The sequence below is a fragment of the Eumetopias jubatus genome, unplaced genomic scaffold, assembly GCF_037043125.1.
Source record: "Eumetopias jubatus isolate StellerSeaLion01/CBP00866 unplaced genomic scaffold, mEumJub1_p1.0 scaffold_8, whole genome shotgun sequence".
NCBI classification, from domain to species: domain Eukaryota; kingdom Metazoa; phylum Chordata; class Mammalia; order Carnivora; family Otariidae; genus Eumetopias; species Eumetopias jubatus.
The window spans coordinates 38,775,284-38,797,838 of record NW_028274814.1 but is presented as its reverse complement, the minus strand read 5'-3'; the positions used below and the strand labels follow the sequence as shown (position 1 = coordinate 38,797,838).

General features: G+C 43.3%; 1 protein-coding gene across 1 annotated transcript in view; it reads right to left on the bottom strand.

Annotated features, from left to right (window-relative positions):
- Positions 1 to 22,555, bottom strand: part of CACNA2D4 (calcium voltage-gated channel auxiliary subunit alpha2delta 4) — a 133,712-nt gene that overhangs the window by 91,490 nt on the left and 19,667 nt on the right. Inside the window, exons 7-13 of the mRNA XM_028121034.2 lie at positions 6,821 to 6,881; positions 6,021 to 6,171; positions 4,020 to 4,094; positions 2,805 to 2,894; positions 2,579 to 2,692; positions 2,013 to 2,091; positions 376 to 509 (exon numbers count right to left, since the gene is read on the bottom strand). Coding sequence (XP_027976835.2) covers positions 376 to 509; positions 2,013 to 2,091; positions 2,579 to 2,692; positions 2,805 to 2,894; positions 4,020 to 4,094; positions 6,021 to 6,171; positions 6,821 to 6,881 — 704 coding nt within the window. The remainder of the gene's footprint in view (positions 1 to 375; positions 510 to 2,012; positions 2,092 to 2,578; positions 2,693 to 2,804; positions 2,895 to 4,019; positions 4,095 to 6,020; positions 6,172 to 6,820; positions 6,882 to 22,555) is intronic.

Below are 22,555 nucleotides of genomic sequence, written 5' to 3'. Positions count from 1 at the left end.
CAACTCACAGACAGTTTCTGAAAGTACAGGGGCCCAGGAAGGGGAGCACCTGATGAAGCCATAGTATCTTGAATTACTGGTCAGACTCCTCTCTTCCTGAAACAGGTAGGAGAGAAGACAATGGGGGGCGGTGAGGACAATGGGAAGCAGGAAGGAACAAGTTTGGAGCAGAGGGGCTCTGCCATGGAGGGGAGCCTTGGACAGGTCTGTTCACCGGGTTTCTGGGTCTCTGGGGGCAGCATACATGCAAGGGTCTTCTAGTGGGCTGAGTATGTCCACCCCTTCACACCATCTCCTGCTCACCTCTCTCCTGACCCAGGAAGTTACCTCTTATTCCCTGGGGCCCCTAACTTTGGAGCCGGGTCAGGCCCCCACCTTGCTGTCCATGTAGGCTTCCGTCCAGGTGATGTCATGGTCATGGTTGATGACCATGGGGCGGCTGAGGACGTGCAGGTACTCCATCACGTTCTCCTGCGCATCTGCCAGTGTGGAGATCTGCGTGTAGTAGCCTGACAGAGGAAAGGGTCTTGTGGTTGTGAAAAGCTGGGGTCGCCCTTGGAATTGCTCTCCAGGACCCACACACTCTCCCACGGCTGCTCTCAGCTTATAGGTGGGCTCTTCACTGGGAGCTGCCCTGGGTCAGAGGGGACTACTTCCCCCCAAGGTTATGCTCTTTCCTGGGGACAGCTGGAGGCTGGTGGTGCTATCTCAACCTAGGAGAATTCTGGTGGGCCTTCCCAATCCAGAGATGCCACAGGAGCAGCAGGGCCTCAGCAGCAAGGACTGTGTGGGTTGGCTTCCCTCTCATGATGGTGCCCTCCTTACTTCCTTACAGGGTTATCTTCCAAGAGCACCCTCTCCTGCATGCAGGTTTGTCTTGGGATCCATTTTCAGGGAGTACAGTCCAAGACAGTGGCTCAGGGCCCCCTAACCCCCTTTCTCTGACCACTGTCCTTCCTCGGTTACAGGGAGGGTTGCTATAGCCTCATTGTTGTAGCCAAGGTGATATTTAAAAGAGCAAATGGCTTACAAGGCTATGAATGACTTAGTACATGTTTACCTCTCTGGTCTCATTGCTTATCACCTCCCACAAAACATTCGTTCCACCCTCCAGAAAGTGAAACTGCTTTTCATTCCCAGATGCCTCTTGTCTCAGACCTTCTGTCTGGAACACTCTTCCATGCTCTCTCTGTCTGGCTGATTCCTACCATTCTTTATGTCTCAGCATAGAGACCTCTTCCTTTAAGAAGTTCTCCCTGCTGCCTCCAAATGGAGGAAGTACCTCTCCCGTCACGCCACTCTCCCAACCCCTGTATAGTCTGTGCCCCTCTGCCCTAATAGCACATTTCAGATAACATCACCACTGATGGTTCACTTGTATGTCTCCTCTGCTGGACAGTAGCAAGGACAAGACTGAGTCCATCCTGACCACTTTGCCAGGCACCACAGTACATGCTCAATTAACTTTGGTTGAATCAAGGGCCCAAGTTGGCATTGTGAAGCCCAAGTCTTGGGTTCTGGCCAGAGACAAATGACAACCACATCCAAAATATTATTCTAAAGAAAATGACGACCCTCTGCTTTTTGTCTGGAAGCAGCACCACAGTAAATGGGCTTAATTTGCAACAAGAGGAATGGAGGCTAGACATAAGAGAGAACTTACATTTAAACTGTGGGTCTTACCCCTGCCTCACTCTGTCTGTATTGTGGTTCATATAGGCTTTATTTGAAGAGAGAATTTTCTCTTCTGTAAACCCTGGATAGATACCTCTCAGTTTCATTTCAGGTGACTTTATGACTTAGGGTCCCTGCAGGGGTAATCATGCATTTACTCAAGGTTTCATGGGGGCAATCTACATTTTGTTTAGCTTTTCCCAAATAAGAAGGAAGAGCAGATACTGTCATCTCGACACAGTACTGCTCCTCTGCAAGGCCCCCATGCAGGAACCATGGCTCAGCATCTCTGATGACTGGGCGCAGGCTGCAAGGAGCTCTGCTCACACACCACCTACCTTTGTTGTTGCATGCAATCCACTTCATGCGGTCAGCAAAAGTCACTTCTCTTCCAATAAGATAAGTGAAAACTCGAACCTAATCCACAAGACACAGATGTACTCAGCAGCCATGATTCCTGGCTGTAAGTAGTGCTAATATTATTTATGTGAGTCTTGGATGTCAGGTCAAACACTTTGCTGACTTTGGATTCTCTACTCTCATCCTGTTGACCAGAAAGGATCGTGAGGCCCAGGCAGCGATGGGACTTGCCAGGGCCATGGTGACATGGGCCAGGTACAGGGCAGAGGGTCACAGCCTGGCAGTTTTCCTCTCAACACCACATCTGATCTCTCATCCTGAACTCTTTCTTGCATGAGACCTCTGTGCCTAGGGTCAACATAATTTTGGAACACCAGTCTGGGACATACTATCTGAATATACTAACAGGTCTAAGGGGGCAGAACATTTGAACTCAGGGCGGGCCTGGTTTTTCTGGGCACTATTGGTTATCCCATGCAGGTAGTAGGAGAACACTTCCTTTGGTCCCTTCCCCTGCCCTCTTGACTTCCACCAGAAGAGTAACCTTGCGGTCCGGCCAGTTGTACTTCTCAAACACTGGCTCATAGTCCTCCACGGCCCCATCGGTGATCAGCATGATGGCCTGGTTGCAGAGGCTTCCTTGCCGGGCCTCTTGGAACTGTGTGGGGAAAGGGCAGGCACCGTAACTGCAGGCCATCTACTACCCTCCCCACACCTCCACCCTGTCTCCTAACCCTTCACTCTCCCCCAGCTTCACCATGTGTGGGTACCTGCTTCAGGATCTGGAAGGCTTCAATCAAGGCTTGATTCACGACCCCCACACCCCTGACCATCAGCTCATCTACCAGCTGTTTGAAATGCTGTCATGGGTAAGAAATTAGAGGAGGGTCAGTGGATCGACAGCCCGGGAACTTTCATCTTTGGTCTTTTTTTTTTTTTTTTAAAGATTTTATTATTTATTTGACGGAGAGAGACACAGCGGGAGAGGGAACACAAGCAGGGGGAGTGGGAGAGGGAGAAGAAGATTTCCTGCTGAGCAGGGAGTCTGATGCGGGGCTCGATCCCAGCACCCTGGGATCATGACCTGAGCCGAAGGCAGACGCTTAACGACTGAGCCACCCAGGCACCCCTCATCTTTGGTCTTAATTTCAGAGGCTGTTTAGAGCTATTTTCCCAGAGCATGATTGCAGGATCCATCTCTTCACGATCCATCTAATTTCATGGCTGGATCCCTACAATAGATGTTTCTCAAATGCCCCCAAGATAAACTGAGAGAGTGTAAGTGGCTGGGTGCAAATACATCCCTGCTACTAGAAGGAAATGCCAAGTGTAAGCCTATCCAGAGCAGGGAGACAGTCCAGGCAGACTACTGGGAGCCACTGTCCAGGCTCCCAGGTCTCCAGCACCTTCTGTACCCAGCCCAGTGTAACCAACAATGAACATTTCACAGGAGAAACCATGGAGGCCACCAGGGGCTCCAGGGTCCAACCTGAGGCCCGGATTCAAGAAGCAGCCAAACTCAAATTCCCCAGTCACAGGAAGAAGGATCGGTCACATGAAAACTTTTCCTTTTAAAAAAAGTTGCCCCTCCTCCTTGGGCTTTGAGAAGGACTCAATCTAATGGTTTTGAACCTCTCTTCCTTTTGGGGAAGCTCCTTGTGACTGGTATAATGGAAAGGCCCATGGAAGAGGCAAAGAGGGAAACTGAGTCTTGGATAATCCATAGAGTGAAAAAGCAGTCCTGAATAAGTGAGATTTCCCTTGGATAGAAGATCTGTGCTCACTATTGCTCTGATAGGCAGGAAGCATATTTATGAAGCAATTTCTTGGGTGTATTTACATGGGTAACTTCGTTGTCCTTTTTCCAAGTGCCATGGGAATAAGTAAAGGGGGCCATCAGGCAGTCTGTATAGGTGACTGCCCACCATCCTAATCAGAGCAGGGACTCGGGAGAATCAGGCACTCACCTGATGGTGGACACTCACCTCACGATTGTCTCGATCCGCCTGGACAAGGATTCCTTTAAAACAGGGCTCGATGTAATGGATGTAGTCACTGTACTGCAGTTGCAAAGGGCAGAGGGGACAGGAGAATAGACTGGGTCAGTTTGGAAGGTCAGGACCCAGTGAAAAAGCTCAGGCAACTCACAGGTTACCTAGGCACATGTATAATATTATCTTGGGGTACCCTATGCTTCTGGCAGTTCTCCTAAGTAGAGAGAAGGCACTACAGAGAACAGTGAGGCATTAACTCCAAAAATTCTCCCTCAAATCCTGGTCTTGGACCATTTTTTCAGGTGGCTGGCTGAGTGATGTCCATCTCCCAGAACACAGAGAACCTGAAGGTACCGAGAGAATCCCTTTGGTCCTCACCCCTAGGACTAGACAAAGTGCCTTCCATGAGAATCCCAGAGCCTTCCATGTGCAGACCCCTCCCCAGGGCCTGGGTCTGGGGATTAGGAACTGTGTTCTTTCACCTTTTGCCTTGCACTTATGATGAAGATCTTCTAGCTATCAACAAGGAATGGGAAGGGCAAAAGATGAATTATTGCTGCCCTCTTTTTCTTAATCACTCCACTTCCTTATAGTTAAAATTCAAATCTTCATTATGTCTTTAATCTACTTCTGTTTAAATAGGAAAGGGAGGGGCGCCTGGGTGGCTCAGTCGGTTGAGCAGCCGACTCTTGATTTCAGCTCAGGTCATGGTCTGAGGGCCGTGCTTTCAAGCCCACATCAGGCTCTGCCCTCAGCAGGGAGTCTGCTTGTCTCTAGCACTCTCTCAAATAAAATCTTAAAAAAAAAAATGAGAGGGAGAGAAAGGGAGATGATGGTGATACGGTGGTAGGAGTGCATGCAAGTTCTAGGGCAAATGCTGGCGTGTTCTGGGGGAACATTGGGAGCAAATGCTTCCTCTACCTCTCCTCCCCAAACAGCAGGAGAAGGGTTGGGAGAGAGGTGGGGCAGGCTTTGCGGGAGGAGCAGGAGCTCGCCCCACTCTCCCGGAGGTGTCAGACCTGATCTCGTAGCTGTCCTGTCACGGCTGCAGATCATGACCAGGGATGGAAAGGTGGTGGAGATGGGGAGGGTGGGGTCCAGGAGTGGTGCAAGTGGGTAAATGATGCAGGCCTCAGGGGAGCAATTCAGGGATGAGGGGGGCCCTTCTCATACCCTGGGATGAACATTTTGAAGTTAAATCATTTTGTGTTGGTATCCCTTTACTATATACATAAATCCCACTGAAGGCAAGCATTTTCAGCACTGTGACAAGCTGGTGGGGGAAAGTTTTGGATCAGGTGACCTTCAAAATGATGCCTCCAAGGTGGCAGTCAACTCTGCCTCCTTGGAGGACAGAGCTTGCCTGCTCTTTCATTGCATTCCTGACTTGTATCTTCCCATTTCTTTCTGCTTCATCCCTCTCCTTCATTACTTTTCTAGGGCAGGCAGAGCTATCCTCAGGAAGATTTGTGGTGAAAGCAGGACGAGGGTTTGCTGGTCCCTTTCTAGGCCCCCACTACCTATGCACCTATGTTCCCCTTCTCCTGATGCATCTGGATTTGGGTGGGATGAAAGAAGTGGAAGGGCTGAAAATGTAAAAAGCAAGAGCCCAGGGTTCACTCATCCTAACCATAATGGAGAGGCTGTTCCAGAGATGGGTACCAGTCAAGGGCACATGGATGGGGTAAGTTAGGTATTTGCTCAGGGCCAGTGCCTCTTAATTATTATTCTCAGACTCATCTGAGAAATTGATGAAATCTATGGAATCAGAAAAAATGGATGCACACATTTTACACATAATTTCAGAAACTCTGTGGACCTCTTGAAGGCCATCCTTGGTCTGACCTTAGCTTAGAAGCCCCGGCTTTAGAGGAGAGAATCATTATACCATATGAAGCATCAAGTGATTATAAGTATAGGTCATTCCAGTGCAGGCAGAGGAAAGGTTTTTTTCCTAGGGAGAGCTATTCTAGAGCAGGAAGGCGCATTTACCGCGATGATGTTAACAAAGTCATTCTCCCCCAGTGTGTCCAGGATGGTGGAGATGGTGTGCTTGGCGATAGTCATCCGCAGCCCCTTCATGCTACCACTCGTATCCACCACAATCACTATGTCCTTGGGAGAAGTAGCAGCTTGTATGTACCTTAGCAGAAAGAAAGCACAGGCCAACGATGGGAAAACCAAAGCCACAACAGCCACCCAACTGAGTCTCTAATTATTTCTATTCAGATTCTGGCTCAAGTGTGCCCAAGATTCAGGTTAGTGATCCATCAAAGCTAGGTTTTATACACTCAGCATAGTTCTAAAGCCATTTTGGGGTCAACAGCTGGGAACGTGCACATCTAATAGGCCTGTCAGGTGGGAAAAAGGTTAAGTCCCGGTGGTAACCCTTATCCTCTTTGTTTTGGACCAGTCGGTGTCCTGGAGGGGCAGGCAGCAGGGAGGGAGACAGCTGGATTCCACCCTCAGATTTTGTTACAAATCCGCCAGAGGAAGTGTGTGGAGGGAGAGGAGAGTTTGGTAGAACGCTGGTTTAGAGACAGCTCAATGTCCTGTGAGGAGGTTTGGGGTGGGAAAGACAGACGTGATGAGTCCTGGAGCAAGGGCAGCTGCAGAGACAAGGAGAAATGCAGCTGGCAACTCTTCCTGCTCTCGTGTGGGGTTAAGGTTCTACACACCTGAGGCCCTTGGCCGGTGGTGGGGGTGGGGCAGAGACCACAGGAGAACTAGGCAGAACCCAGAGGTTATAGGAGAGATGCCAGCACCAGAAACCTTTCCCCTGGAGCTCTTACCAGCCACGATTTCTGCAGTCAAAGGCGATGACTCCATTCTCATCAGGTGTCCATTTGATACCTGGGGAAATAAAGGCTGGCTTTTTTACCAGCTCAATAAAGCTGCTTCAGAGCACTGGTTGGGTGATGATGTCCAGTTTGTCCATCCCCAGTGCAGGGCCAGCAGTGGACCTGGGCAGCAGGGTGTGGGACCACTAGATCACACCCTGCAAATTGAAACAGCAGGCAAGGAGGAAGGCCAGCTTATGGAGGGACACCTAACACCCACACTGCCCAGACTCAGAGTTGGGGTTACTTTCACAGGTAGGACCCCCAAATGTGATGCCTGAGACTCTTGTGACTGAACCTTATATCAAGTTGTAGAAGGGGAAGCTTGAAGGAGGTGTGACTTTTAACATCCATTACCATCAGCAAAGCAGGGACAGAGTGGTAAACAGCCAGGTGCTCAGATCTCTAGCCCACCTGCTTCTATTCAGCTTAATTAAGCTCACTGGGAAAAGTGATGTGGTAATAAGACTGTAAGCTCCTTGAAGTCAGGGATTCCCCAGTACCTAGCACAGTGTCTGACACAGCACCTAGCAGAGTTCATGCTCAATAAATGTTACATGAATGAAAAATGAATAAATGAGTATGAAAGATCTTGCCTTGAGCACTAGCGGAGTGCTGGGATAGACTTTGTCTTATTCATCTGTTCAGAAACTTGGATAAATGCACACAAAGCACAGATAACACTGACATGATCCATGATAGAATCTCTGTTGAAAGATTTTAATGATTGGGAATAGTGGGTTCAAAATAAGGAGATGAAAAATAAATGGTGAAATTGTTGTAGGTTACGTTTGGGCTAGAAAAAAAAATAGTGGCAGTATCATGAATGTCTAGGAGCTCCAAGAGATCATCCTGTTCCATAGCAGTTAGACTTCAGATGAGATGCACCCTTTGAGGCATTGCTGGTCTCCCAAAGGTAGGAGATGTTTTCAGGGATCATGGCCCCAAACCAGACAAATAAAAGCAGAGTTCTAAGAGTGAGGGGCAGAGGCCAAGGCAGATAGCCCTGGAAGGAAGAAACAGGACCAGATCATGGTGGAAGCCTGAGTAATAATGGCTCTGATGTAGACCTGCAGGCAGCTGGGAGAACTAGGGTCTTCCAAAGGCCACATTCCTATAGCAGCACGACTGTGGGCAATCTAATCCTTACAACAGTAATGAGGAGGGGGAAGTGTGTCTGAGGTTCTTGGCTCTGAACCAAAACCTTAGAAGAGGGTTTTAGTGGTCCTGGTAGGGGTATCTTCAACTCCCAAGAAGAGACAGAAGTGGTCCTCTGGAGGGGAAGCTTGCCTCTTGAAGTGGCATGGCCTCACAGGCAAAGATTTCTCACAGGCAAAGATTACCAAATACATGAGAAACAGGCAGTGTGAGTGAGAGGCAGCTGAAGCAAGAACCATCAGATGTAGCTGCCCAAGAATTACAGGTGTCTGAATTACCAAATACAAGGTATAGGATAGCTATGTTGGAGAAATCACCAGGAAGAATATATAACAGTAAGTGATTAGGAATAAAGAAACAGCCTTAAGAATATGGACTATTTGGAAATGAAAAAAAAATATTTAAGTTGAAAAAATGCATAATGGATTGCTCACAGGTAAAGAGAAAATGCACACATTTGAAGGATTCATCCAGAGGCTAGAGTGAGAAGGTCTAATGTATGTCTGGCTGGAGGTGTAGAATAAGAAAAAGGAGAGCATGAGGAAGGACAATGGTCACACAGCTGGTGTCAGCATGCTCTAGGACTGAGAAATAGTCCCAACCCACAGAATTAGGAAACACAGTGTATCCCAAGCAGGAAAAATAAGATACCCACATGTAGAGATGCAGTAGTGAAACTGCACAACTCTGAAGGCAAATAAATGGTGAAATTGTCATAGGTTATGGTAAATAAATAAATAACTACCTTGAAAACAGCCAGAAAAGCTATAATACTTACAAAGGAACGGCAGTTATACTGATAGAAGATTTTTGCAACATCAATGGAAGCCAGAAGACAGTGGAAACACAGTTTTAAGGTGTTGAGAGAAAATAATTGCTAATTTAGAAATGCATTCCCAGAGGGGCGGAGCAAGATGGCGGAGGAGTAGGAGACCTAGATTTCGTCTGGTCTCAGGAATTCAGCTGAATAGGGATCAAACCATTCTGAACACCTACGAACTCAATAGGAGATCAAAGAGGAGAGTAGCAACAACTCTCTGAACAGAGAAGCGACCACTTACTGGAAGGTAGGACGTGCAGAGAAGTGAATCCGAGGCGATATTCGGTGAGGATAGACGGCGGGGGAGGGGCCTCCGCCGGCCGCTTCTGGCACGTGATAGAGCCACAGAGCACAAAATTGGACCTTTTAGAAGTCGGCTCCGCTGAGGGACGTCGCTCCAGTGGCTAAGCGGGGGGTGGAACCCTCGCGGGACAGTGTGGTCTCAGGACCCTCAGGGTCACAGAAAGACCGGGGGTGCCTGAGTGCGCCAGAGCTCCCAGGTATCAGAGCGGGGAAGCCGGCTGCAGAGACAGAGCTGAGGCGCGGGCTCTCAGCTTGGGGTTGCCATAAACTGTGATCCGCGGCCCAGTCGGGCCACTGCTCCTGCAGCAGGGACCCAACAGGCGGCAGATCCGGGGAGACTCCCCTTCCTTCCCGGGGAGGAGCGGCGCGGGAACGCACCGTAGGGATCTGCTGGGTTTGGAGACTCCACACGGGGTCAGGTGCCAGAGATACAAACGCTCGGTCACAGGCCGGGTGAGCACGGAGAGCGGCCGGAGACCAGGGACAAGGGAGTGACTGTTTTTCTCTGGGGGCGCACTGAGGAGCGGGGCCCCGAGTTCTCAGCTCCTCCGGGTGGAGATTGGGAGGCCACCATTTTTGCCCTGGTCCTCCAAGGCTGTACGGACAGCTTGCAGGGAACAAAAGCTCCTGAGAGCAAACCCGAGCAGCTTGCTTAGCCCGGACCAACAAGGGCGGGGCAATTCAGCCTCCGGCAAAGACGTTTGGAAACCACAGCAATAGGCCCCTCCCCCAGAATATCAGCACGAACAGCCAGTAAGCCAAGACCAAGTTTACCGATCAAGGAGAATGGGAGAACTCCAGCGCTAGGGGAATACTGCACATAGAATTCACGGCTTTTTTTTTTTTACCATGATTCATTAGTTCATCAAAGTTAATTTTTGTTAACTGTTTTCTTTTTCTTTTTCTTTTCCCCTTTTTCAACCAACATCTTATCAATCTCTTTTTTAAAAAAAAAACAAAACATTTTTTATTTTTCATTTTTAGAGTCATATTTTATCCCTTCATAGTAGTTACCCTTATTTTTGGCATATATATATAAGTTGTTCTCTCTTTAAAATTTTGAGATACAGTTTCTTCTAACAGATAAAAATATACCCTAACTCACTAGTGTATGGTTCTGTTCTAGTCTCCTGCCTGATCACATTCTCTCCCTTTTTTCTTTTTTTTTTTTAAATCTTCTTTCTTTTTTCAAACAACTTCTTATCTTATGAAGTCCTTTTATAAAATCTTATAATTTTCATCTTTACAGTCATCTTCTATCCCTTCATTGTATCAACCCTTATTTTGTACATATGTTTTTCTTCCTTTAAAATTTTAGGAGGCACTTTTTTCTAACAGACCAAAATACACCCAAAATCTAGTGTGTGGCACTGATCTATGCACTAGCCTGATCATATTTGGTCACATTCTGCCTTTTTTGTATTGTTCTGTTTTTGTTTTTATCTTTTTTTTTCTTTTTTTTTTTTCCTCTTTCTTTTTTCTTTCTTTCCCTTTCTTTTCCCTGGTTTCAGGTCTTTTCTGATTTGTATACAGTATATTTGCTGGGGACGTTGTAAACCTGTTAGCATTTTGTTCTCTCATTCATCTATTCTCCTCTGGACAAAATGACAAGAAGAAAAAAATCACCTCAGCAAAAAGAACAAGAGGTAGTACCGTCAGCCAGGGACCTACTCAATACGGACATTAGTGCGATGTCAGACCTAGAGTTCAGAATCATGACTTTAAAGATACTAGCTGGGCTTGAAAAAAGCGTGGAAGTTATTAGAGAAACCCTTTCTGGAGAAATAAAAGAACTAAAATCTAACCAAGTCGAAATCAAAAAGGCTATTGATGAGGTGCAATCAAAAATGGGGGCACTAACTGCTAGGATAAATGAGGCAGAAGAGAGAATCAGTGATATAGAAGACCAAATGATGGAAAATAAAGAGGCTGAGAAAAAGAGGGAGAAACAACTACAGGATCACGAGGGCAGAATTCGAGAGATAAGTGATTCGATAAGACGAAACAACATTAGAATAATTGGGATCCCAGAAGAAGAAGAAAGAGAGAGAGGGGCAGAAGGTATATTGGAGCAAATAATAGCAGAGAACTTCCCTAATGTGAGGAAGGAAACAGGCATCAAAATCCAGGAGGCACGGAGAACCCCTCTCAAAATCAATAAAAATAGGTCAACACCCCGACATCTAATAGTAAAACTTACGAGTCTCAGAGACAAAGAGAAAATCCTGAAAGCAGCTCGGGAGAAGAGATATGTAACCTACAATGGTAAAAATATTAGATTGGCAACAGACCTATCCACAGAGACCTGGCAGGCCAGAAAGGACTGGCAAGATATCTTCAGAGCACTAAACGAGAAAAATATGCAGCCAAGAATACTATATCCAGCTAGGCTGTCATTGAAAATAGAAGGAGAGATAAAAAGCTTCCAGAACAAACAAAAACTAAAGGAATTTGCAAACACGAAACCAGCCCTCCAAGAAATATTGAAAGGGGTCCTCTAAGCAAAGAGAGAGCCTAAAAGCAGCAAAGATCAGAAAGGAACACAGACAACAGACAGTTAACAGTCACCTTACAGGCAATACAATGGCACTAAATTCATACCTTTCAATAGTGACCCTGAATGTAAATGGGCTCAATGCCCCAATCAAAAGACACAGGCTATCAGATTGGATTAAAAAACAAGACCCATCAATATGCTGTCTGCAAGAGACTCATTTTAGACCCAAAGACACCCCCAGATTGAAAGTGAGGGGGTGGAAAACCATTTACCATGCTAATGGACACCAAAAGAAAGCTGGGGTGGCAATCCTTATATCAGACAAACTAGATTTTAAAACAAAGACTGTAATAAGAGATGAGGAAGGACACTATATCCTACTTAAAGGGTCTATCCAACAAGAAGATCTAACAATTGTAAATATCTATGCCCCGAACATGGGAGCAGCCAATTATATGAGGCAATTAATAACAAAAGCAAAGAAACACATTGACAACAATACAATAATAGTGGGGGACTTTAACACCCCCCTGACTGAAATGGACAGATCATCTAAGCAAAAGATCAACAAGGAAATAAAGACTTCAAATGACACACTGGACCAAATGGACTTCACAGACATATTCAGAACATTCCATCCCAAAGCAACGGAATACACATTCTTCTCTAGTGCCCATGGAACATTCTCCAGAATTGATCACATCCTAGGTCACAAATCAGGTCTCAACCGGTACCAAAAGATTGGGATCATTCCCTGCATATTTTCAGACCACAATGCTTTGAAACTAGAACTCAATCACAAGAGGAAAGTCGGAAAGAACTCAAATACATGGAGGCTAAAGAGCATCCTACTAAAGAATGAATGGGTCAACCAGGAAATTAAAGAAGAATTAAAAAAATTCATGGAAACCAATGAAAATGAAAACACAACTGTTCAAAATCTTTGGGATACAGCAAAGGCAGTCCTGAGAGGAAAGTATATAGCAATACAAGCCTTTCTCAAGAAACAAGAAAGGTCTCAAATACACAACCTAACCCTACAGCTAAAGGAGCTGGAGAAAGAACAGCAAATAAAGCCTAAACCCAGCAGGAGAAGAGAAATCATAAAGATCAGAGCAGAAATCAATGAAATAGAAACCAAAAGAACAGTAGAACAGATCAACGAAACTAGGAGCTGGTTCTTTGAAAGAATTAACAAGATTGATAAACCCCTGGCCAGACTGATCAAAAAGAGAAATGACCCAAATCAACAAAATCATGAATGAAAGAGGAGAGATTACAACCGACACCAAAGAAATACAAACAATTATAAGAACATATTATGAGCAACTCTATGCCAGCAAATTAGATAACCTGGAAGAAATGGGTGCATTCCTAGAGATGTATCAACTACCAAAATTGAAGCAGGAAGAAATAGAAAACCTGAACAGACCTATAACCACTAAGGAAATTGAAGCAGTCATCAAAAATCTCCCAAGAAACAAAAGCCCAGGGCCAGATGGCTTCCCAGGGGAATTCTATCAGACATTTAAAGAAGAATTAATACCTATTCTCCTGAAACTGTTCCAAAATATAGAAATGGAAGGAAAACTTCCAAATTCATTTTATGAGGCCACCATTACCTTGATCCCAAAACCAGACAAAGACCCCATCAAAAAGGAGAATTACAGACCAATATCCTTGATGAACATGGATGCAAAAATTCTCACCAAAATACTAGCCAAAAGGATCCAACAGTACATTAAAAGGATTATTCACCACGACCAAGTGGGATTTATCCCTGGGCTGCAAGGCTGGTTCAACATCCGCAAATCAATCAACGTGATACAATACATTAACAAAAGAAAGAACAAGAATCATATGATCCTCTCAATAGATGCAGAAAAAGCATTTGACAAAGTACAGCATCCTTTCTTGAGCAAAACTCTTCAGAGTATAGGGATAGAGGGTACATACCTCAATATCATAAAAGCCATCTATGAAAAACCTACAGCGAATATCATTCTCAATGGGGAAAAGCTGAGAGCTTTTCCCCTAAGGTCAGGAACGCGGCAGGGATGTCCACTCTCACCACTGCTATTCAACATAGTATGAGAAGTCCTAGCCACAGCAATCAGACAACAAAAAGAAATCAAAGGCATCCAAATCGGCAAAGAGGAAGTCAAACTCTCACTCTTTGCAGATGATATGATACTTTATGTGGAAAACCCAAAAGACTCCACCCCAAAACTGCTAGAACTCATACAGGAATTCAGTCAAGTAGCAGGCTATAAAATCAATGCACAGAAGTCAGTGGCATTCCTATACACCAACAACAAGACAGAAGAGAGACAAATCAAGGAGTCGATCCCATTCACAATTGCACCCAAAACCATAAGATACCTAGGAATAAATTTAACCAAAGAGGCAAAGGATCTGTACTCAGAAAACTATAAAATACTCAGGAAAGAAATTGAAGAAGACACAAAGAAATGGAAAAACGTTCCATGCTCATGGATTGGGAGAACCAACATTGTGAAGATGTCAATGCTACCTAGAGCAATCTACACATTCAATGCAATCCCCATCAAAATACCATCCACTTTTTTCAAAGAAATGGAACAAATAATCCTAAAATTTGTATGGAACCAGAAGAGACCCCGAATAGCCAGAGGAATGTTGAAAAAGAAAAGCAAAGATGGCGGCATCACAATTCCGGACTTCCAGCTCTATTACAAAGCTGTCATCATCAAGACAGTATGGTACTGGCACAAAAACAGACACATAGATCAATGGAACAGAATCGAGAGCCCAGAAATGGACCCTCAACTCTATGGTCAACTTATCTTTGACAAAGCAGGAAAGAATGTCCAGTGGAAAAAAGACAGTCTCTTCAACAAATGGTGTTGGGAAAATTGGACAGCCACATGCAGAAGAATGAAACTGGACCATTTCCTTACACCACACACAAAAATAGACTCCAAATGGTTGAAAGACCTAAACGTGAGACAGGAGTCCATCCAAATCCTAAAGAAGAACACAGGTATCAACCTCTTCGACCTCAGCCGCAGCAACTTCTTCCTAGAGACATCACCAAAGGCACAGGAAGCCAGGGCAAAAATGAACTATTGGGATTTCATCAAGATAAAAAGCTTTTGCACAGCAAAAGAAACAGTCCACAAAACCAAAAGACAACCGACAGAATGGGAGAAAATATTTTCAAATGACATATCAGATAAAGGGCTAGTATCCAAAATCTATAAAGAACTTATCCAACTCAACACCCAAAGAACAAATAATCCAATCAAGAAATGGGCAGAAGACATGAACAGACATTTTTCCAAAGAAGACATCCAAATGGCCAACAGGTACATGAAAAAGTGCTCAACATCGCTCGGCATCAGGGAAATCCAAATCAAAACCTCCATGAGATACCACCTCACACCCGTCAGAATGGCTAAAATTAACAAATCAGGGAACGACAGATGTTGGCGGGGATGTGGAGAAAGGGGAACCCTCCTACACTGTTGGTGGGAATGGAAGCTGGTGCAACCCCTCTGGAAAACAGTATGGAGGTTCCTCAAACAGTTGAAATTAGAGCTACCATTCGATCTGGCAATTGCACTACTGGGTATTTACCCCAAAGATACAAATGTAGGGACCCGAAGGGGTACGTGCACCCCAATGTTTATAGCAGCAATGTCCACAATAGCGAAACTGTGGAAAGAGCCAAGATGTCCATCGACAGATGAATGGATAAAGAAGATGTGGTATATATACACAATGGAATATTATGCAGCCATCAAAAGGAATGAGATCTTGCCATTTGCAACGACGTGGATGGAACTGGAGGGTGTTATGCTGAGTGAAATAAGTCAATCAGAGAAAGACATGTATCATATGACCTCACTGATATGAGGAATTCTTAATCTCAGGAACAAACTGAGGGTTGCTGGAGTGGTCGAGGGTGGGAGGGATGGGGTGGCTGGGTGATAGACATTGGGGAAGATATGTGCTATGGTGAGTGCTGTGAATTGTGTAAGACTGTTGAATCACAGATCTGTACTTCTGAAACAAATAACACAACATATTTTAAGAAAAAAGAAAAAGAAGAAGATAGCAGGAGAGGAAGAATGAAGGGGAGTAAGTCAGAGGGAGAGACGAACCATGAGAGACGATGGACTCTGAGAAACAAACTGAGGTTTCTAGAGGGGAGGAGGGTAGGGGGATGGGTTAGCCTGGTGATGGGTATTAAAGAGGGCACATTCTGCATGGAGCACTGGGTATTATGAACAAACAATGAATCATGGAACACTACACCAAAACAAATTATGTAATATATGGTGATTAACATAACAATAAAAAAATTAAAAATTAAAAAAAAAAAAGAAATGCATTCCCAGCAAAAACAATCATTAAAGAATACAACAGTGTTGATAGAGAACAACAGTGTTTGCTGAAATCAGCTTGGGGGTTTCTAGTTCCTCTGTGCTGTTATTTTTTGCAAACCATTTCTCAGGGGTGTGTCATTAAATTCAGGCTTAGTCACTCCTCTCCAAAACGAAAGGACTTTGCCTTTTCTGTTTAAAGAAGATAACAACAGGAAATGATTTGTGTAACTCATAAGAAAAGATGAATTTAAAAACAAAACAAAACAAAAAAAAGAGGATAAAATAAAATGTTTGTAGATAAACAAAGCTGGAGCAGTTTACCACCCAGAGACCTACTGGAAAGGAACTTCTGGAGGATTTACTTCAAGAAGGAAAAGCATCTTGGAAAGACAGCTTGAGATGCATGAAGGAATGGCTGGCAAATAAAATAGTAAACAAAGCGTTAATTCCAAATAGGCAATGTTTGTCTCAGGTAACAGTAACAGTATCTAATTTGTGGGAATAAGAAAAGGGAAATGTTAGATAAGAATAGAATGGAAGTCAAGGTGGGAGGAGATGTAAGTGCAAGAGTCCTAAAGCCCTTTTGTGACTGGAAGGAGAGTAAAGATATTATTTAATTTTAACATCTTGTGTTAGTATGCCTGATAAAATTGCAGGGGTAATTACTAAAAATAAAACCAGAAGGATAAATTCCAAACTGATAGAAAAATAGAGAAGTAATGAGGGAAGGGGATATTTATCAAAATTTAATCATTGAAAAAGACAAACAAGGAGAAAGAGGAAACATAAAAATAGAAGAACAAGTAAAAATTTTAAAAATCATACAATAGCATGTTCAAATATATCAATACAATAAATGTAAATGTATTTAACTTGCCAGCCAGTAAAAGAGATTGTCAGTTTGGATAAAAACTGAAAAGCTATAAGCTATTTTCAAGAGATAGGACCAAAACAAAACAACACAGAAGGTTGGAAGTAAAAGGAGGCAAAAAATATATATTACCCAAATACTAACCAAGAACTCGTATCACTCTATGGATATCAGACAAAATTGACTTACAACAGAAAGTGTCGTGGGGCTAATGAAGGTCAAATAGCAAAGATAGAGAAATCAGCAAAAATATAGAAAATTTAAACAATACAATTAACAAGCCTGGCCTAACAACATATGCAGAAATTTTCATCCAACAATTAGAGCACATGTATTCTTTTCAAGCACACATGGAATATTTATAAAACTTGATGACATACTTGACAGCATCTCATCTGATTTCACATAATCAGTACCACACATGCCAGTTTCTCTGACTGCAAATAAACTGAATTAGAAATTTATAATGAGAGGCTGGTGGGCTGGGCGGGCAGTGGTCTGCCGGGAGCGCGCGGCAGACTCGGCAGCAGTGAGTAGTTAGTTACTTGTTAGTGTCAGTTGCTCAGTGGTGGTGGCTGCGGTCACCAGGAAGGGGATGGGCCAGCCGGCGATGGTGGTCACCACAGTGGCATGTGCGCCTTCCAGGTATCTGCCTGCACTGGTACTTATGCTGTAAACATTTCTTTGTGGATTCATCTAAAAACCTGAGGTCTCTTCTGATTTTTTTAGTGTATATTTTTCTGGGGTCGTTCCCCATTAGCATTTTGTTCTCTCATTCACCTATTCTCCTCTGGACAAAATGACAAGATGGAAAAAAATCACCTCAAAAAAAAACAAGAGGCAGTGTCGACTGACAGGGACCTAATCAATATGGACATTAGTAAGATGTCAGAACTAGAGTTCAGAGTGAGAATTTTAAAGATACTAGGTGGGCTTGAAAAAAGCATGGAAGATATTAGAGAAACCCTTTCTGGAGAAATAAAAGAACTAAAATCTAACCAAGTAGAAATTAAAAAGGCTATTAATGAGGTGCAGTCAAAAATGGAGGCTCTAACCGCTAGGAAATGAGGCAGAAGGGAGAATTAGTGATACAGAAGACCAAATGATGGAAAATAAAGAAGGGGAGAAAAAGAGATAAACAACTACTGGATCACGAGGGCAGAATTGAGAGATAAGTGATACCATAAGACGAAACAATATTAGAATAATTGGGATCCCAGAAGAAGAAGAAAGAGAGAGAGGGGCAGAAGGTAAATTGGAGCAAATTATAGCAGAGAACTTCCCTAATTTGGGGAAGGAAGCAGGCATCAAAATCCAGGAGGCACAGAGAATCCCCCTCAAAATCAATAAAAATAGGTCAACACCCCGACATCATATAGTAAAACTTATGAGTCGTAGGGACAAAGAGAAAGTCCTGAAAGCAGCTCGGGAGAAGAGATCTGTAACCTACAATGGTAGAAACATTAGATTGACAACAGACCTATCCACAGGGACCTGGCAGGCCAGAAAGGACTGGCATGATATCTTCAGAGCACTAAATGAGAAAAATATGCAGCCAAGAATACTATATCCAGCTAGGCTGTCATTGAAAATAGAAGGAGAGATAAAAAGATTCCAGGACAAACAAAAACTAAAGGAATTTGCAAACACAAAACCAGCCCTACAAGAAATATTGAAAGGGGTCCTCTAAGCAAAGAGAGAGCCTAAAAGTAACATAGACCAGAAAGGAACACAGACAATATGCAGTAACAGTCACCTTACAGGCAATACAATGGCAATAAGTTCATATCTTTCAATAGTTACTCTGAATGTAAATGGGCTAAATGCCCCAATCAAAAGACACAGGCTATCAGATTGGATAAAAAAACAAGACCCATCGATATGCTGTCTGCAAGAGACTCATTTTAGATGCAAAGACACCTCCAGATTGAAAGTGAGGGGGTGGAAAACCATTTACCATGCTAATGGACATCAAAAGAAAGCTGGGGTGGCAATCCTTATATCAGACAAATTAGATTTTATTTTATTTTATTTTTTATTTTATTTTATTTTTAAAGATTTTATTTATTTATTTGTCAGAGAGAGAGAGAGACAGAAAGAGCCAAAGCAGGGGGAGTGGCAGGCAGAGGGAGAAGCAGGCTCCCCGCTGAGCAGGGAGCCCGATGTGGGACTCGATCCCAGGAACCTGGGATCATGACCTGAGCCGAAGGCAGACGCTTAACTGACTGAGCCACCCAGGCGTCCCAACAAATTAGGTTTTAAACCAAAGACTATAGTAAGAGATGAGGAAGGACACTATATCATACTTAAAGGGTCTATCCAACAAGAAGATTTAACAATTGTAAATATCTATGCCCCTAACATGGGAGCAGCCAATTATATAAGCCAATTAATAACAAAAGCAAAGAAACACATCAACAACAATACAATAATAGGACTTTAACACCCCCCTCCCTGAAATGGACAGATCATCTAAGCAAAAGATCAACAAGGAAATAAAGACTTCAAATGACACACTGGACCAAATGGACGTCACAGATATATTCAGAACATTCCATCCCAAAGCAACAGGATACACATTCTTCTCTAGTGCCCATGGAACATTCTCCAGGATAGATCACATCCTGGGTCACAAATCAGGTCTCAACCGGTACCAAAAGATTGGGATCAATCCCTGCATATTTTCAGACCACAATGCTTTGAAACTAGAACTCAATCACAAGAGGAAAGTCGGAAAGAACTCAAATACATGGAGGCTAAAGAGCATCCTACTAAAGAATGAATGGGTCAACCAGGAAATTAAAGAAGAATTTAAAAAATTCATGGAACCAACGAAAATGAAAACACAACTGTTCAAAATCTTTGGGATACAGCAAAGGCAGTCCTGAGAGGAAAGTATATAGCAATACAAGCCTTTCTCAAGAAACAAGAAAGGTCTCCAATACACAACCTAACCCTACACCTAAAGGAGCTGGAGAAAGAACAGCAAATAAAACCTAAACCCAGCAGGAGAAGAGAAATAATAAAGATCAGAACAGAAATCAATGAAATAGAAACCAAAACAACAGTAGAACAGATCAACAAAACTAGAAGCTGTTTCTTTTAATGAATTAACAAGATTGATAAACCCCTGCCCAGACTTAGCAAAAAGAAAAGAGAAATGACCCAAATCAACAAAATCATGAATGAAAGAGGAGAGATCACAACCAACACCAAAGAAATACAAACAATTATAAAAACATATTATGAGCAACTATATGCCAGCAAATTAGGTAATCTGGAAGAGATGGATGCATTCCTAGAGATGTATCAACTACCAAAACTGAACCAGGAAGAAATAGAAAACCTGAACAGACCTATAACCACTAAGGAAATTGAAGCAGTCATCAAAACTCTCCCAACAAACAAAAGCCCAGGGCCAGATGGCTTCCCAGGGGAATTCTACCAAACATTTAAAGAAGAATTAATACCTATTCTTCTGAAACTGTTCCAAAAAATAGAAATGGAAAGAAAACTTCCAAACTCATTTTATGAGACCACCATTACCTTGATCCCAAAACCAAAGACCCCATCAAAAAGGAGAATTACAGACCAATATCCTTGATGAACATGGATGCAAAATTTCTCACCAAAATACTAGCCAATAGGATCCAACAGTACCTTAAAAGGATTATTCACCACCACCAAGTGGGATTTATCCCTGGACTGCCAGGTTGGTTCAACATCCACAAATCAATCAATGTGATACAATACATTAATAAAAGAAAGAACAAGAACCATATGATCCTCTCAATAGATGCAGAAAAAGCATTTGACAAAGCATAGCATCCTTTCTTGATCAAAACTCTTCAGAGTTTGGGGATACAGGGTATATACCTCAATATCATAAAAGCCATCTATGAAAAATCTAGAGCAAATATCATTCTCAATGGGGAAACACTGAGAGCTTTCCCCCTAAGGTCAGGAACACAGCAGGGATGTCCACTATCACCACTGCTATTCAACATAGTATGAGAAGTCCTAGCCACAGCAATCAGACAACAAAAAGAAATAAAAGGCATCCGAATTGGCAAAGAAGAAGTGAAACTCTCACTCTTTGCAGATGATATGATACTTTATGTGGAAAACCCAAAAGACTCCACCCCAAAACTGCTGGAACCTATACAGGAATTCAGTAAAGTGGCAGGATATAAAGTCAATGCACAGAAATCAGTGGCATTCCTATACACCAACAACAAGACAGAAGAAAGAGAGATTAAGGAGTTGATCCCATTTACAGTTGCACCCAAAACCATAAGATAGCTAGGAATAAATCTAACCAAAGAGGCAAAGAATCTGGACTCAGAAAACTAGAAAATACTCATGAAAGAAATTGAGGAAGACACAAAGAAATGGAAACACGTTCCATGCTCATGGATTGGAAGAACAAATATTGTGAAGATGTCAATGCCACCTAGAGCAATCTACACATTCAAAACAATCCCTATCAAAATACCATCCACTTTTTCCAAAGAAATGGAACAAATAATCCTAAAATTTGTATGGAACCAGAAAAGACCCCGAATAGCCAGAGGAATGTTGAAAAAGAAAAGCAAAGCTGATGGCATCACAATTCCGGACTTCAAGCTCTATTACAAAGCTGTCAGCATCAAGACAGTATGGTACTGGCACAAAAACAGACACATAGATCAATGGAACAGAATAGAGAGCCCAGAAATGGACCCTCAACTCTATGGTCAACTCATCTTTGACAAAGCAGGAAAGAATGTCCAGTGGAAAAAAGACAGTCTCTTCAACAAATGGTGTTAGGAAAATTGGACATCCATATGCAGAAGAATGAAACGGGACCACTTTCTTACACCACACACAAAAATAGACTCAAAATGGTTGAAAGACCTAAATGTGAGACAGGAGTCCATCAAAATCCTACAGGAGAACAGAGGCAGCAACCTCTTCGACCTCAGCCGCAGCAACTTCTTCCTAGAAACATCGCCAAAGGCAAGGGAAGCAAGGGCAAAAATGAATTTTGGGACTTCATCAAGATAAAAAGCTTTTGTACAGCAAAAGAAAGTCAAGAAAACCAAAAGACAGCCGACAGAATGGGAGAAGATATTTGCAAATGACATATCAGATAAAGGGTTAGTACCCAAAATCTATAAAGAACTTATCAAACTCAACACCCAAAGAACAAATGATCCAATCAAGAAATGGGCAGAAGACATGAACAGACATTTTTCCAGAGAAGACATCCAAATGGCCAACAGACACACGAAAAAGCGCTCAACATCGCTCGGCATCAGGGAAATCCAAATCAAAACCTCAATGAGATACCACCTCACACCAGTCAGAATGGCTAAAATTAACAAGTCAGGAAACGACAGATGTTGGCGGGGATGCAGAGAAAGGGGAACCCTCCTACACTGTTGGTGCGAATGTGAGCTGGTGCAGCCACTCTGGAAAACAGTATGGAGCTTCCTCAAAAAGTTGAAAATAGAACTACCCTACGACCCAGCAATTGCACAACTGGGTATTTACCCCAAAGATACAAATGTAGGGATCTGAAGGGGTATGTTCACCCCGATGTTTATAGCAGCAATGTCCACAATAGCCAAACTGTGGAAAAAGCCAAGATGTCCATTGACAGATGATTGGATAAAGAAGATGTGGT